Genomic DNA, 14,809 nt, shown 5'->3' on the forward strand with positions numbered 1-14,809 from the left:
GTTATCATTTTGATAGGATATTGTACGTCAACTAGAACGCACTTGCCCCGAAAATGGGGCAAATCCGTCTCTGAGAGTTAAAAACTATAAAATGCTATAAAATGCTTCTTATTGCATTAAATTATATTATGTAGTTTTATAGTTATCCATCTTTAAACAAACATGTACTTTTATGCTGAAATATGAAAGAGGATACAGTGATATTAAAACGAAGTTTAAAAATGCTTTCGAACCTTGTACCAAGTGCTACGGGGCAAGAAAGCAAGAATTATCAAGCCTGCTTGAAAATGCTTTTTATTGCATTAAATATATTTTTTAGTTTTATAGTTACTCCATACAGTACGCACTTACCCCACCGTGATAGTACGGACTTGCCCCGTGTAGTAATATTTACGGGGCAAGTGCATCTTAGTGTTTTTCTCAATAAATTTAAAAAAACTACAATAAGAACGGTTTATTTGATGTAAACCTACATTAATATTTGTTGTACTTACTTAAAATAACAACACAGAATATATTAATAACTTGTAAACTATTGCACGTTCAGGGTAACCTCAAAGTTGTACGTGTACCTCGCACGTGACTGTTTGGCATTGGTTGATTCAAGCGAGGAAAACACCTTTATTCTTGAGCGACATCTATGTATGTCGAATAGTTCATACTAACTTATAGTACATTAATAAATGCAAGCTAGATAAATTTCGTTCGTATTATAATAAAAATAACCAATTAACGGACTTGCCCCGTAGACGGACTTACCCCACTCCACCTTATGTGCCAGTAAAATGTGGACTTTATTTTTTATGAGGGAAATGGGTAATTATTAAAGGAAAATGGGTAAATGCCATTTGAAGCAGTGAACAAATTAAAAAAATGAAGGGAGACTCCCGTATAACACGACCCGAAAAATTGTTTAAAACGACTTCGTATGTGCATCTTTTGTGGTAGTAAGAGTACAATCTATTTAAACAATTCTTTGTAACTAATATTCAATTTCCAAATGGCCACCGACTTCGGCAATACAAGATAGACTGCGCTTCTACTTTCTCCTTTAAATTGTCCATTTATAAAAATTAAATACGTTAAATTTAACATAATACAAATGACTGTACTGAAGACTCAACAAATTTTAACACGCACTTAGTGTGTAAGAAAGTTTATTTAACTTGAACCATTTTTGTCGTCGAGTTTTTAAACGTGCTCCGAGAAATTACCTCGGATAAGCTCTGCATTGTTCAGCGGTAACTTAAACTTGATGACGTGGGAATATTATGTAGCGTTCATACGTGGCAATTAGCGAGTTGAATCTGGTTGACATTTAATATATGATCTTTAGCGATAACACTATGCAATCACTTACGAAGAAGTCTATTTGTTCAACGGCAATTTAAATCGTATTAAACCTTACACAATCTAGGTGCAGTATATAATTTTTTTAACGACCGTGGTTTCTTGGGGCTTGAGAACCATAATAATACTTTCAAAACCGGAAACAGTTTATTAAAGAAAATACAATAGTTTACACATCTTATAAGAAGGTAATTAATTTTCTGGATTTTCAACAGTTTGCTTAGAAATTATTTCTTAATATTGTGAATTAAGACTATTTTTGCAGAACTATTTTTGAAAAGCTAATGAGGGTATTAACCGTTAAATAAATTTTATCAATCGTTATTGTTACATGATACATAATGAATGAATAAAATTTATACACGTGCCACGTTAACTAAAATATTTTCGTTGCCTCGAGAGTTGAAGTTTCTGTAGACATTAGCGAGCGACTGCAACATTGTTAACTGACAAACCTGTCAACTGATAACTTCACCATTCATTACTTGAGAAAACTATCTAGTGTTCGCCCATGTGACGTGTAATAAGTTGAATCTAGTTAGCCTTGGACTCTACCGTATTGATGAGCACCGCTATGACGGCATAACCAATACGAGCTGTTCAAGAAAAGTATCCTATAAGAGCGTACGCACTGCTTGCTTCGTTCCGTGCACCTAACTCGTTCCCACCATTATACAATACCAAATAGACTGCGTATTTTATGTATTCATGACAAAACGAAGTTACTGCAATTTAAAACAGTAGGAAGATTAAAAGAACTTCAATATGTCGATATATTGGGTTGGAAAGAAATTCATAGCGTCCCCAAATTAAGAATCGAAGATAAAATTAAGATATTTATTCATATGTTTATTTAATAACACGAGAAGTTACCTCGAAAATGGCAAAAAGTAATAGAACAGAATGGAAAATATTTTATTGAATAAATCTATGCATAAATATCTGAATTTTAGCATTCAATATTAATTTACAAACACTACGAACTTTCGTTCCAACCCAATACTATTTTGAACCTAATAAGATTATTAAAAAGAGAAAAAATGTGGCTACTGTTCGTTGCAATGGATATTAAATGCAATTTTTATTTCGCATAAAAATCAGATAATAAACCATAATAAATCACTCGTAAAATAAGAACTAGAATTTTCTGTCTGATAATTTCGCATCAGTTATTTCAATTTTGCATTAAAAACAGGTCAATGGTGATTACCAATAGACGCTCAATTGCAAGGAAAAATGTCCTCTACTTATAGAGAATGATTTTTTTAATCATCGCTGGGTCAATGGAAATAAAAAAGGGAAAAGCCCATCATTAGCCGGACATAAGTAGACACTAAACCGAGAAAACAATTAGACACATCGAGGCAAGTGTGTCAAGGTGGACACAGAAATTCAACGTTTCAAATGCGACAAATGTTCGACTGCGGACAATGGGAAATGCCGTATTCAGGGGAGACCACAGAACAATCTACTGCACAGCCGTATTAGTTCACGCTTGGCCGCCACACCGCGCCGGTGTAATCTACTTCTCGCTATCGAAAGTCAAGCTAGTTCTACAGAGCGCCAGTGTAATAGTGTATCGCTGCAGGTTGCGAAATTTTCGTTCCCCAGTCGATTATTTGCCGAGAGTAAAAGGATAAACCGCGGTTTCTTTCATGCCCCACGAGAAAGAATAATTTCGCCATCTTTTTTCGAGATACCGTGCACCGCTTTCTTCAAATGGATGAAAAACGAACCATTCCGGGTATTCGTTTTCAAAAAATCGACTTTTTTTCTTGCATCTCCTTTAATAGTTGAATCATTAAACGTGTTTTTTCGAAACTGTTGTCACGATATCTCTAGTTGATCAATTGACTTGAAATTTTCTGAGGATCTTCAGCACATACCCTGTTATTGCGCGAATCAAAATTTTTAAAATCCTTCAATTTTTTCTTATTCTTTTATGGTGACAAAGGCTGAAAAATATCGAAAACATTCGTAACTTGACTTTACAATTCCGCCATTTTTTAAATAATTAAAATTTTTAACTTCGCCTGATTCAGACTAATGAATAATTAGATTAATAAATAATTTTATTTTTGTGTTTCCAATCACACACAGTGGAAAAACCGAACCTATGTTTATTAAAACATACTCTATAATGAAATATATAACTCACGTAATTTTAATCATTTGTACTGTTAAAAAAATGACACATGTACTTCTGATACCAATAAATATGTGTGCAAAATCCCAATGCAAAAGATCCAATAATTTTCTGAAGAAAATTCGTAAACCAAACTACACCTTTAATACCGCATTTCAAGGGTTTATTCATCATCGAATAAAATAATTATAATATAATTTTAACGCGGTTTGTATTAGACACAAATCCTTCGTTATTAGATTGATCCATAGCACTTCTACTTAATTCCTCATTATCAAATGATTAACTGTTTTAACGTGCACCATTTTCGCATTAAACAGCTCATACGTTCAGGAACGGAAGAGAGTACGTTCGCGTTGAATCGAATCGATTCGATCGAAGGTTACTAGAGGACACCCATAATTAATTGTTACATCGCCACTGTTGAGCCTCAATTGCATAGTACGATACTCATTGTGACACGGTGGACAATGATCGATGTTTATTTCGCGAGGTAACCGAAATAGCAATCTGCTTGGAATAAACAAGCGCTACGTTTTCGGAGAAAATTCTGCTTTCTCTCTTCGGGAACGATTTTGAAAAATGTATTTTAAATTTCTCATCTATACGAGAAGTCGTCGATATTCAATGATGAATAAATATGATATTAATGATGATTAAATATTATATTAATGATAATTAAATATTATATTAATGATAATGAAATATTTAGTGATAATTTCGTTGGGTAAACTTTACCGGATTCAAAATTTGAGCCTTTCTCCTATAAATTATGATGTATTTGGTATGTAATCCAGTAGATTTGTACCCGGGGTGGTTGCAGATCCAAGTTTCAATCCTGTAGGATCAATGGTTCAGGAGTTATGCTTGCTTAAAGTTGAGCAATCTGCAGTGTTTTTGACAGGTAAGGGCGCCGTCATATTGGTTTGTAGTGACGACCGCAAGGCGCTTACCGAGCAGAACCGCCGGTCCTTGCCCCCCTCACTATAAACCAATATGGCGGTGCCCATACCTGTCAAAAACACTGCAGATTGCTCAACTTTGAGCAAGTATAACTCCTGAACCATTTATTCTACACGATCGAAACTTTGATCTGCAGCCGCCTCGGGTACAAATTTACTGGGTTACATATCAAATACATCATAATTTATAGGAGAAAGGCTCAAATTTTGAGTCCGGTAAAGTAAAGAGCGGCCATTTCGTTGAAAAATAATAATATAACAGTAAACCCCTGATCTCAACAGCTTCTGCAAATGTAAGTTTATTGCGTCTTTTTTTTGTCGTAAATGACCTTTGTTGACTTTCGTTGATGTAAAAAAAGACGAAGGTGACCTCCATATCTCTGAAGCGACTCCATCTTGTTTCGAAAACTTTTCTACCATACTTTCGGAGTTATTCTAGGTGGAAATAGTTAGTGCCTCACCCATATATCGACAGTTTTTCCAGAATCGGAAATTTAGTATTAAAATACTTTTTGGATTCACTGTATGTTCCTCTGGAAGGATGATAGTCTACGACTATTTTGTCCGCAGTAGTCCATCTCCTCGGTGCAAGATTGTATGGTAATCTCATAATGGACATGTACTTATTCATGCAACCACTCGTGGGGAATAATTGCTTGAATATTTCATCTTGAGACTTACGTAATGCCACAGAGTAACCATAAAATAATTCTTTTTTTTAATAAAGCTTCTTGTTATACGGAAACATAATTTCCAGAGCTTCGCGACTACGTTCGCCCTGAATTATGTTAGAGACGCTGTATTTTAAATGCGATTTGACGGCGTCGGATTCACGACAAAAAATTTTCTGTTCCATTCTGTCTTATAGCTAAAATATGAAGCAGTGGAAAGATAAAAGAAAAAGAGTATCGATACATTATCATCAACTGATTCAAATTATTAATGGAAGAAACAAATGTTTATTTGGTCCTTGTACCTTGCAATTAGCGCAGAAAATTTTTATTTTACGCAAAGATCTGCAGTCTAGTAAACAGGTGTCGTTAATTCCTATCCCTTGATCCCTCTCAACGATTTTACGTTTCATTCATAATAGAATTCAAGGTCTACAGTGTCGTTAACTCGAAGCATCATAGACGCTCTGCCATTAAACACTAGATTTTATTGCTCGCAACCACAGACAACTTCGATCTTACGAGTTTTACTGTCTTTTCGGCTCCGTTCAAGGATGAACGCAAGTGGAACGAAGTAAAGTTTGCCTGTGGTCGCGTGAACAAAATGGAGCGAACGTAACAGCACCGTTCAATTGTTATTCGCTGCCAAACTTTTGTTCTTATTCGCTACTTTCGAGATTTTTAGGTTATTGTGTCACACAAATAAAGAATGCTACTAATAGACAGCGGATTTTATGCATGCATGACAAAAATGAGTACGCGTAATTTGAAATATTGAAAACATTAGAAGAATTTAAAAATACAGTTATATTATTTTCAACCTATTAACCTTTTACGTAGCCAACCAAAATGTATACATTAATAGATTATTTAAACCCTGTTGTATTTAACATATTTGTACAAATTCTCATTTTAAGACTGTAAATTAATATATTAGCGAGCAAAGAATGGACATTCAGAGAAATTTTGTAATATTTTGAAAGAAAATAAATTTCTATTTCACTCCAGTTTGTTGCAATTCAGGTAGACAATTTTTATTTCGTCTAGTTATTAATGTCACGAATATATTCTCTGTTCCGAACGCAGAACAATAAATCAAGTTAATGGCGACAGAACATGTAAACGTATTTTACGTTAGAACGAACTGGCAGATATGAAATATTGTCCTGAAACATTTGCTTTAAAAGCACCATAAAATTATGCGGGAAGCTGAGTAAGTAAGGGCTCGAATTTATCAAGAAAATAAAATATTGTCCAAAAAATCTATTCGAGTTTTCACTGTGGAGAACGATTATAAAATTAGTCAAGATCTTGAAGAAACAATTCTTTTTTACAGGAATCCGACATGGTGGAAGAGGCGTTCAGGACTGGAGCGGGGGTTAACTGTGATAGCCGTTTCCGGAGTCCTTTTGTGCGTCGCGTTGGTTGTTGCAATCGCAGTTCTTGCAACAAATTCCTCGTCCTGCAACACGCAGTCGGGCAACGGTAAGAACCTCCTCTGTTATCCACTGCTACGATAAAACAATTAATGCATACATATTTTCACGTAAAAACGCTTGCCACTATTTAAATTGCGTTCATTAAAACTGTTGCTCGCAGTCAAGATCACCCAACCATAACACACTGTTTTTCACGGAACTCTGAAGTAAAGTATAGAAAAAGTATTCGACATATTTTTGTAGCGACTCGTACTGATGTTAACACAGTGATAGAGTTTGAGGTGAACTTGTCGATTAGGATTAGGGATGGGATCAAGTAGCATACAGGTTCGAACTTTGATTGATTGAATTCGAACTCTCTATACGTACTTCGAAAAACTGTTTCGAACCTTTTACAAGTACTTTGGTAAACGGGAATAATACTTGCAAGTATATTCGAAACTTGGTCGAACAGATTCGAAACTTTTATGAATATCGTACCGGAAATTCTCTGATTTTTGTAATCATTATTTTTGTTAGCTTTAAAATCAATTATGTTGTCCTCTAATTCATAATTTAATTCAACATGTATAGCTATAATTTCATGATCTATCGGAAATATAATTCTTAAATAGTTATTAATTTAATAAAGAAAGTGCTTAAAACCTACTGTGTACATATGCAGTTCTGATTTCCAAGATTCAAGCACTACTTGTGAAAGATTCGATTCCTTTCAACATCTTCAGTTTTTTTGCAATTATCTCATAACTAAAGCCGACCAACAAGAACTTTAAAAGGAAATGTTGTTCAGAATGGTGACCTTAACAACATATTTCAAGATCATTGAAATCCGAGGAACCTAATTGACAAGTTCTCCGAGTTTAAACCGATTTTCACCGATAGATTATTTTATCACTCTCCCAACATTGAGGAGCGAAAGTTGTTTGCCCGCAGAAATTGAAAAGTATTTATATAAAACGGAGAACAAAACGTGTTTCACGCCACTGTTCGTGCGAAACCAAGAAACCTTAATTATAAATTGCTCGCACTTTTTCCCGTAGAAAGTCGTCAGGAATATAGGTTTCTCTATGAAAAGAAACGAGAAATGGACACAGGAAACCGGTATCACCGCGGCAGCCTGTATATTCTTTTCATAATAATGTTCGAAGTTATCGCGTCCAGTATTTCTATTCTCTTATTTTATCGTGTTTTCCTCTCCCGCGAAGTTCTAGCCGGCAAAGTGCTTTTCGCAATATTGTCGCAAACAAATCTGGTTACCTTTACGTTCGATAGCGGCGCCGTGGTCACGGTAGAAAAGGGAACAGAACGCGTTTGAAGTGTGTGAAAGCTGCCTCGACGGGCTTGCAACCGTGTTGTAAATTTCATTGACAACAAACGTCACATATGACCCGTTTCCTCGGTGCTTTGATCCCGTAAATCATTGTTGTCTCGGTAGTTAATTCTTCTTGGCGGATCGACTGCACTAACTACATGCGTCAGTTAATATTAGGTTGGCAAGAAAGTAATTTCGATATTTTAAGGTGAAATAGATCCCAATTTTTTTATCCCAGCAATGAATACTAAAGAATAAGATATTCTCGCTCTTGCTCGATGATCTTTTGCCAAAAAGAATAAATAAGAAAATATTTTATTGATTAAAGTTCATCGCTGAATAAAGAAATTCGGTTCTGTTTCACTTTAAAATACCGAAATTACTTTCTTGCCAGCCCAATAGAACGGAGCACCCATCTTTAACAGTGCTATATAGCACGCTCTCATGCTTGCATAATTCAATTTGTTCACGCAAACGGAGTACTCGCGGTATCCATATTAAATTACATCTTATTAAGTCGTGTAATTTACAAACTGGCATACGCGAATTTACTAAAGGCTTTTATTTCATTTTATTTTGTTATCACTTCTATACAGGGTGTCCCAGAAATGTCGGAAAACCGTGAATGTGGTGGTTTCTGAGGACGTTTCAGCGCGGCTATAGCGAAAGGATTTCGACTCGACGATAGATCCTGATGAGCGTGACGTTGCCATTGACCGAGCCAAAAATCCGTTCGCTGTAGCCGCGCTCTGATTTGTCTGTGTTTTTCATTAATATTATTTGTAAAGTTGTAAAGGTTGTAAAGAAAGAAATGTAGGATTTAAACCTATTATATAAAAAACAATTTTATTAAAATTGTTTTACTAAAAACAATAATATGAAAATTAACTTCATAGAAAATTTAATATTGTTTAATAGTAACATTAAATTATGATGAGAATTGATTTTAATATTATTGAGGGGAATAGTATTAAAATTAATATTTTACAGAGAGTTTAATATTATTTAAAAATATAAAGCTACGCAGTCGTTGACACTTCCTTCGCATCATGCTTCGTTGATATTCCGAGCCGCTTGAGCGGCACTTCGGCCTAGTTTGAAGTTATAGAAAAAAATAATGCGAAAATCGTGTTTTGACATCCCGAAATAAAAGTAAAACGATTTAATAAAAATTTGAATAAAATTAAATATCAAAAGCATAATAAAATAGAGCGTAAAACAAGCTTTAAAATGACATATAACTCATTAAATTGAGGTAAATATTTATTGGTATAAAATTGCAATTAAAACTAAGGAACAAAAATCCTGCATTTCTTGCTTTACAACCTAATAACTCGTTAACAATGCCGATGGGAAAATTTTTATAAAGGAAAAAGTTACTTCAAATGACCTCGGGAACCACACCTTTCAGATCCAAAAAGTATTTGAACACTAAATTCTTCAAGAGATTGTCAATATTTGAACGATTATGAAAATTTGTATAAATTTCTACCTTTATGGACGAAACAAGTGCCTTCAGTCTCCTAGTGGTTGAATCATAAAAAAATATCTTGGACAAAAATGAACTTGGAATAGTAAAAGTAAAAGCTACAAGCTTTAAAACGAGTTCAATGATATTGTTATCATTTTTTAACGAAATGATCACAGTTTGATCACAAAATGGTCACCCTAAACCTGTCAAATAACCAGTTATATCTTTCATTTGATTTTCAAGCAAATAATCTACTGAAAATTGCACAAAATTTAAATAAATAGAGTCTTGTCATTTTTATAAGTTACAATATTTTAATCGCTTTTAGTGCTCGGTACGTTTAACATTAAATATCGACAATTTCCCGAGAATTGTAGTGTTCAAATATTTGTTGTAACCACCTTATTTCTCGTTGTTTAACTACGTCAAATTCCTTGCTACGTACACCACGGATTTAGAGTATCTTGACCAATCGAAGCGTCCAACAGAGTCACACCCCCGCCGTCCGCTATCATTTCCTCAATGACCTAACATAGTAAGGTGCATCTTCGACCGCGTTTCTTTTCTACAACCATCGGAGAAAGCCGATGGTAATGGGTTAATCCGGAACGCTTAATTTGACGTCAAGAACACGGTGACGTCAATAAGCGTATTCGTTCTGACGCATCGGGGTAAATTAAGTATTGTTTTTGAAATTACTCATTCGGGCCAGGTCATACTTTTCGATCACACCTTCTCGGAGAACAGTCATGGACTCCGTGGGGTGGTTCGATTGTATATTTTGATGGAGTGTCGATCGCGGACCGCCCAGGGCGGTTCATAAAAGAGTCTGAATCACTGGAACACTTTTGGAGATCATCGGAAAATATTGATGTCTTTGAAGATAATCGTCGATCGACGGGCGCCACCGCAAATGTTTCTCTTTCGCCTCGCGTACGCGAGCAAAAGCTGATTCGATCGATAAAGAGGATCAATAATAGACTACTTGCGCGGAGGCAGCGTTTCTTAAATTGAACAACTGTGCATCGTAAATGTCACAACTCCTAAGGAAACAAAATGACAAGGACTAGATCATGGAAATACAATAGATTTTGATATACTACTTTTGATAAACTCGAATATTGGTATTAAAACTGCTTGATGTGATACAAAAATGTCTCGGATACGTCATTATCATGACGTCATTTATGATACAAATGATAGACCAAATGCGAATCAGTGAAAACATATACAGAATTTGAAAGTATTAATGATAAATTATACATGTACCTCCTATGTCTTGCAATCAATGCAGACAATTCTTATTTCGTAAAGTATTGCTGAGTATTAATAATAAATATTATCAGCAACGTGTCTATTATCATCAAGGAACATGTTTTGAATTTATACGAATTCATTGATAAGTTTACACAAATAATAAGTTAAATCATAAATGACACCTTTGATTTGATCGAATTTTAAATAATAAATAATCACATCTGGAGCGATATAATATAGAAAATTATTCAGCTTCTCATGCTTCTCAGGCAAATACGTGTCATAAAAATATCATAATTAAGATTAAATGTGTGTATCAATTGTTGCTAAATAACCAGTCCAAACTATTGTTAAAAATGGGTTTATTGCTACAGCTTAAATGAACGCCATTACTAACATTTATTAACAGCATCATTTTGCATTTTGTTTTGCAACCGCATCTGCACCTGCACGAGTATAGATGCATCTGTTAAATCAGAGGAATTACCGTATACAGCCAACGCCTTGAACGGGTACCAGCACACGAAAGACATTCAAATAGTCGACCGACCAACATGCGACGAAGAAATATGCTACACTCCCGAATGCGTGCATACCGGTTAGTATGAAACGAATTTTATTTAATATTATAACTTGGTACCAGAGTCGCCAGATTAGGGGAGATAGTACGAATTAAGGGGAAAAAGTTACCCTCTCTCTACCGTAGAATATTTTTACAGTTAGAATTTTTTTCATGGGTTACACCTGATTAACAGGTATGCTCGTAAATTATTGTTTAAGATGTTTGTAGTCCAACATCGAGTTTTAAAAAATTGACAAAGCTATAGCGTCGTAGAAGCGGAAGGGAATGGAGACACAAGTCTCTTAATCTTGCGACTCAGCTTGGTACATTTAAGTTCCCATTAATCACGACCATTTGCGGTGGGGATTCTTCAGCATCCAAGATATTGAAGAACATGAATCCGGAGATAGAACCGTGCGACGACTTCTATGATTTCGCTTGCGGTGGCTTCCTGGAGACCACCAATATCCCAGACGACAAAACTAGCGTAAACACGTTCACTGAAATCAGCGACGAGCTGCAGAATCAATTGAGAACTAGCATCGAAGAAAAGAGCGCGCCGAACGAGCCGAAACCGTTCAAGCTAGCGAAGAATCTGTACAAAGCTTGTATGAACAAGAGTAAGTGTCATTGTTTAGCACACTCAATGAATTATAACTTCGCGGTGCCTGTCGAAATGATGGATTCTAATATTTTTAGTTTACAATCATTGAGATTATAAAGATGCATCTATAAGAGATTATTCAAAAAATTTATATTTTTTACTATATATTATTTCTTGTTTTTATAAAGTAATATATTATAAACTAATTTCTGCATAATTGACCATCTGTACCAACATATATACTCTATAATATACTGGGTTGGCAAATAAGTTCGTTCGGTTTTTTAGAGTGGAATAAATCACAAAAACCGAACGAACTTATTTGCCCCCCCCCCAACCCAATACATATACTAAAATACTTCATTATTTAAAATGGAAAATATTTTCTAAAAAGAATAGTATTCTGGGAATGAAATTATTAATATCCAGTGAGTTATCGAATTATTAGAGCAACTTGTACGAATTAACGCCTTCGCGTTAAGGTGATCAATTTTTAAATAAAGTCCTAGCTACACCGTATATTTTGTATCTCTTTCTGAAATATATTCATCATTTTTCAGCGCTTATCGAACAGCAAGGTCTCCAGCCGCTTCTGAACATATTACAAAAACTGGGTGGTTGGCCGGTGTTGGAAGGCGAGAAGTGGAACGAAAACGAGTTCAATTGGAAAGAATCGGTGTACAAGTTCCGCAAGATGGGATACTCCGTCGATTATTTCATCGACTTCAGCATCGGTGTCGACTTGAAAAATAGCACCAGACGAATAATCGATGTACGTAAGAGCTCGCATAAAAACCTTATTCCAAACGAATTCTAAGGTATTTGTACGAGACACTGTCGCCTTGAATGCCTGCACTAGCATAATTCACAAGTAAAATTACGCCAATAATGGTGAAGTGTCACGTAAAGTAGGGTGTAAATGAATATCGTACATACACAGTTTCTTGCACGTTAAAAGCCGTGACACTTAGCGGTATTATACATACTGCGATAATAGCTAACGACTTATGTACAGAGAGGGAAAGTGGATAAATCAATGTTTAGAGAAACTTTTAACGTCTTGGTTACAGTCTACGTTTTCAAAGAGTACTCGTACATGCCACACTAATTTCAATGTCAAGATTAAGTAACGTTATGGACGTTTATTATACGAGCATATGGTTTTACAGCTCGATCAAGCATCTCTGGGACTCTCGCGGGAATATTTGTCGCACGGTTTCGGTGAAAAAATCGTGCAAGCATACTATAGCTACATGGTGGACATCGCTACCATTTTGGGCAGCGATAAGGCCACGGCGAAGACGGAATTGGAGCAATCGCTGGAGTTCGAGATGAAACTTGCTAACGTAAGTTTCGGAAGCAACAATTCCCCTGTGAAACCATTGAACTTTGTTTTCAATTGAAATTTTACTTTTCATCAGTCACGTGTAAGATGGAGTAAACACATAGAAAATAATGGGGATCATTTTCAACATTTTAATGTGTTTTTTCGTGCCGAAATTAATTTGTATACCTATTATATTCTACTTATTTGCTACTGCTATCAGTAACTATTGAGAATATTATTCTCTAATAGCACTGTCCAACAAATTTCAACTTTTTTTATGTTTCCTAATTACTGTTGGGTGGCTTTTATAGAGTTTTTTGCGCTGCTTCCGAATCTGCCCTCAATTTTTCTCCTATACGAACAGTTTTTTAGAAACATGGCTTTGAAAAAAGAACATATTTTTCAACTTTAAACAAATATTGTGATGTTATAAAAGATATTGAATTGTTCTGTTGAATTGTTTAAACATGTTTAGACAAATATAGATAAATATTGGATATCACTGTATTCGGGGAAGTCTACAATATTTGTTTAACGTTGAAAAATATGTATTTTTTCCACAGCCATGTTTCTCAAAAACTGTGCGTCTAGGAGAAAAGGTAAGGACAGGTTCGGAATCAGCGCAAAAAACTCTATAAGAACCACCCGACAGTAATTGTGGAACAAATTTGGTGTTGGACAGTGTAGTTATCATTAGACCGCGGATCTTTATCCAAAATAAAACTTTTTAATAATTTCAGTACATTGAAAGGATACAACAATATTCTCAAATTCTTCTATTGTCTTCACAATTTGATCATAAATGCATAAAATCCACAGTCTACTTATCATTCATTGCAAAATACACCTAATCAGTCAAAATGAAGTATATTTTATCAGATGTTGAATTCTCAGTGAAAATAATTTTATAATTAATAAAGTCAAATTAATTTTATACACTTTGTTACTTAAAGTCATAATACACAGCATAACACTCAAAGACAAATGTTCTTCTGTTAAATTGTTTTGATATTTTGTAAAGAGGAGATGCATTGCATATCACAAAACATTTTAAAAAGGAAAATAAGCAACGAACCAAACGCTGATAACAAACGTATTAAAAGAATAGTGGGTTAACCACATGACGTACAAAGCTGTCTCAAATACATCATTTCTTGCGCCATTACAAATATTGCCGCAAAATATTGTTTAATATTCACGGAAAACATTACTCAGACCAGCAACATGTTATTTCCCCGACGGCACACCGGCTCGGTTTCAGCCTGGCCCCTGTGCACAAAAGGGCGCGTTTTCCGCCTGCCGAGGGCTCGAGCCCAGGGCCTGCCGGCCGGGCTAGGATTCAGCCGATTTGCAAGATTGCAAGGGTGCGGGATTCGCGTTCTCATTGCGTGATAATACAAACACGGGTTTTTTCAGTAGTCAAAAACGCCAAATAAAGGTCAATCTAGGCAGCAATCGCCCTCAAAGGTCTTATTTATTAACTTATTATACTTTTGTCGGTAACAAGGGAGACTGCTACGCATTTGCAAAGTACTGCCACATTGATGCGACCCGCCCTGTGTCGCGCATGCGCGAGAAAAGTTGGGCCCAATCGAAGCACTGATTGGCCACATTAGTGTGATACCGTGCTGCCCTCTCAAAAACAGGCTGAATCCCAGCCCGGCCGTCAGGCTCTGGGCTCGAGCCCCCGGCAGGTGAAAATCGCGCC

General features: G+C 35.5%; 1 protein-coding gene across 2 annotated transcripts in view; it reads left to right on the forward strand.

Annotated features, from left to right (window-relative positions):
* Nep2 (M13 family metallopeptidase neprilysin 2) overlaps positions 1-14,809 on the forward strand; it is a 32,686-nt gene that overhangs the window by 13,041 nt on the left and 4,836 nt on the right. The window contains exons 2-6 of one of the 2 annotated variants that reach the window (XM_076433854.1): positions 6,466-6,614; positions 11,069-11,206; positions 11,545-11,790; positions 12,335-12,546; positions 12,944-13,120. In XM_076433854.1, coding sequence (XP_076289969.1) covers positions 6,466-6,614; positions 11,069-11,206; positions 11,545-11,790; positions 12,335-12,546; positions 12,944-13,120 — 922 coding nt within the window. The remainder of the gene's footprint in view (positions 1-6,465; positions 6,615-11,068; positions 11,207-11,544; positions 11,791-12,334; positions 12,547-12,943; positions 13,121-14,809) is intronic. The other variant, XM_076433855.1, reaches the window with a different exon arrangement.

The sequence above is a fragment of the Lasioglossum baleicum genome, chromosome 11, assembly GCF_051020765.1.
Source record: "Lasioglossum baleicum chromosome 11, iyLasBale1, whole genome shotgun sequence".
Lineage (NCBI taxonomy): Eukaryota > Metazoa > Arthropoda > Insecta > Hymenoptera > Halictidae > Lasioglossum > Lasioglossum baleicum.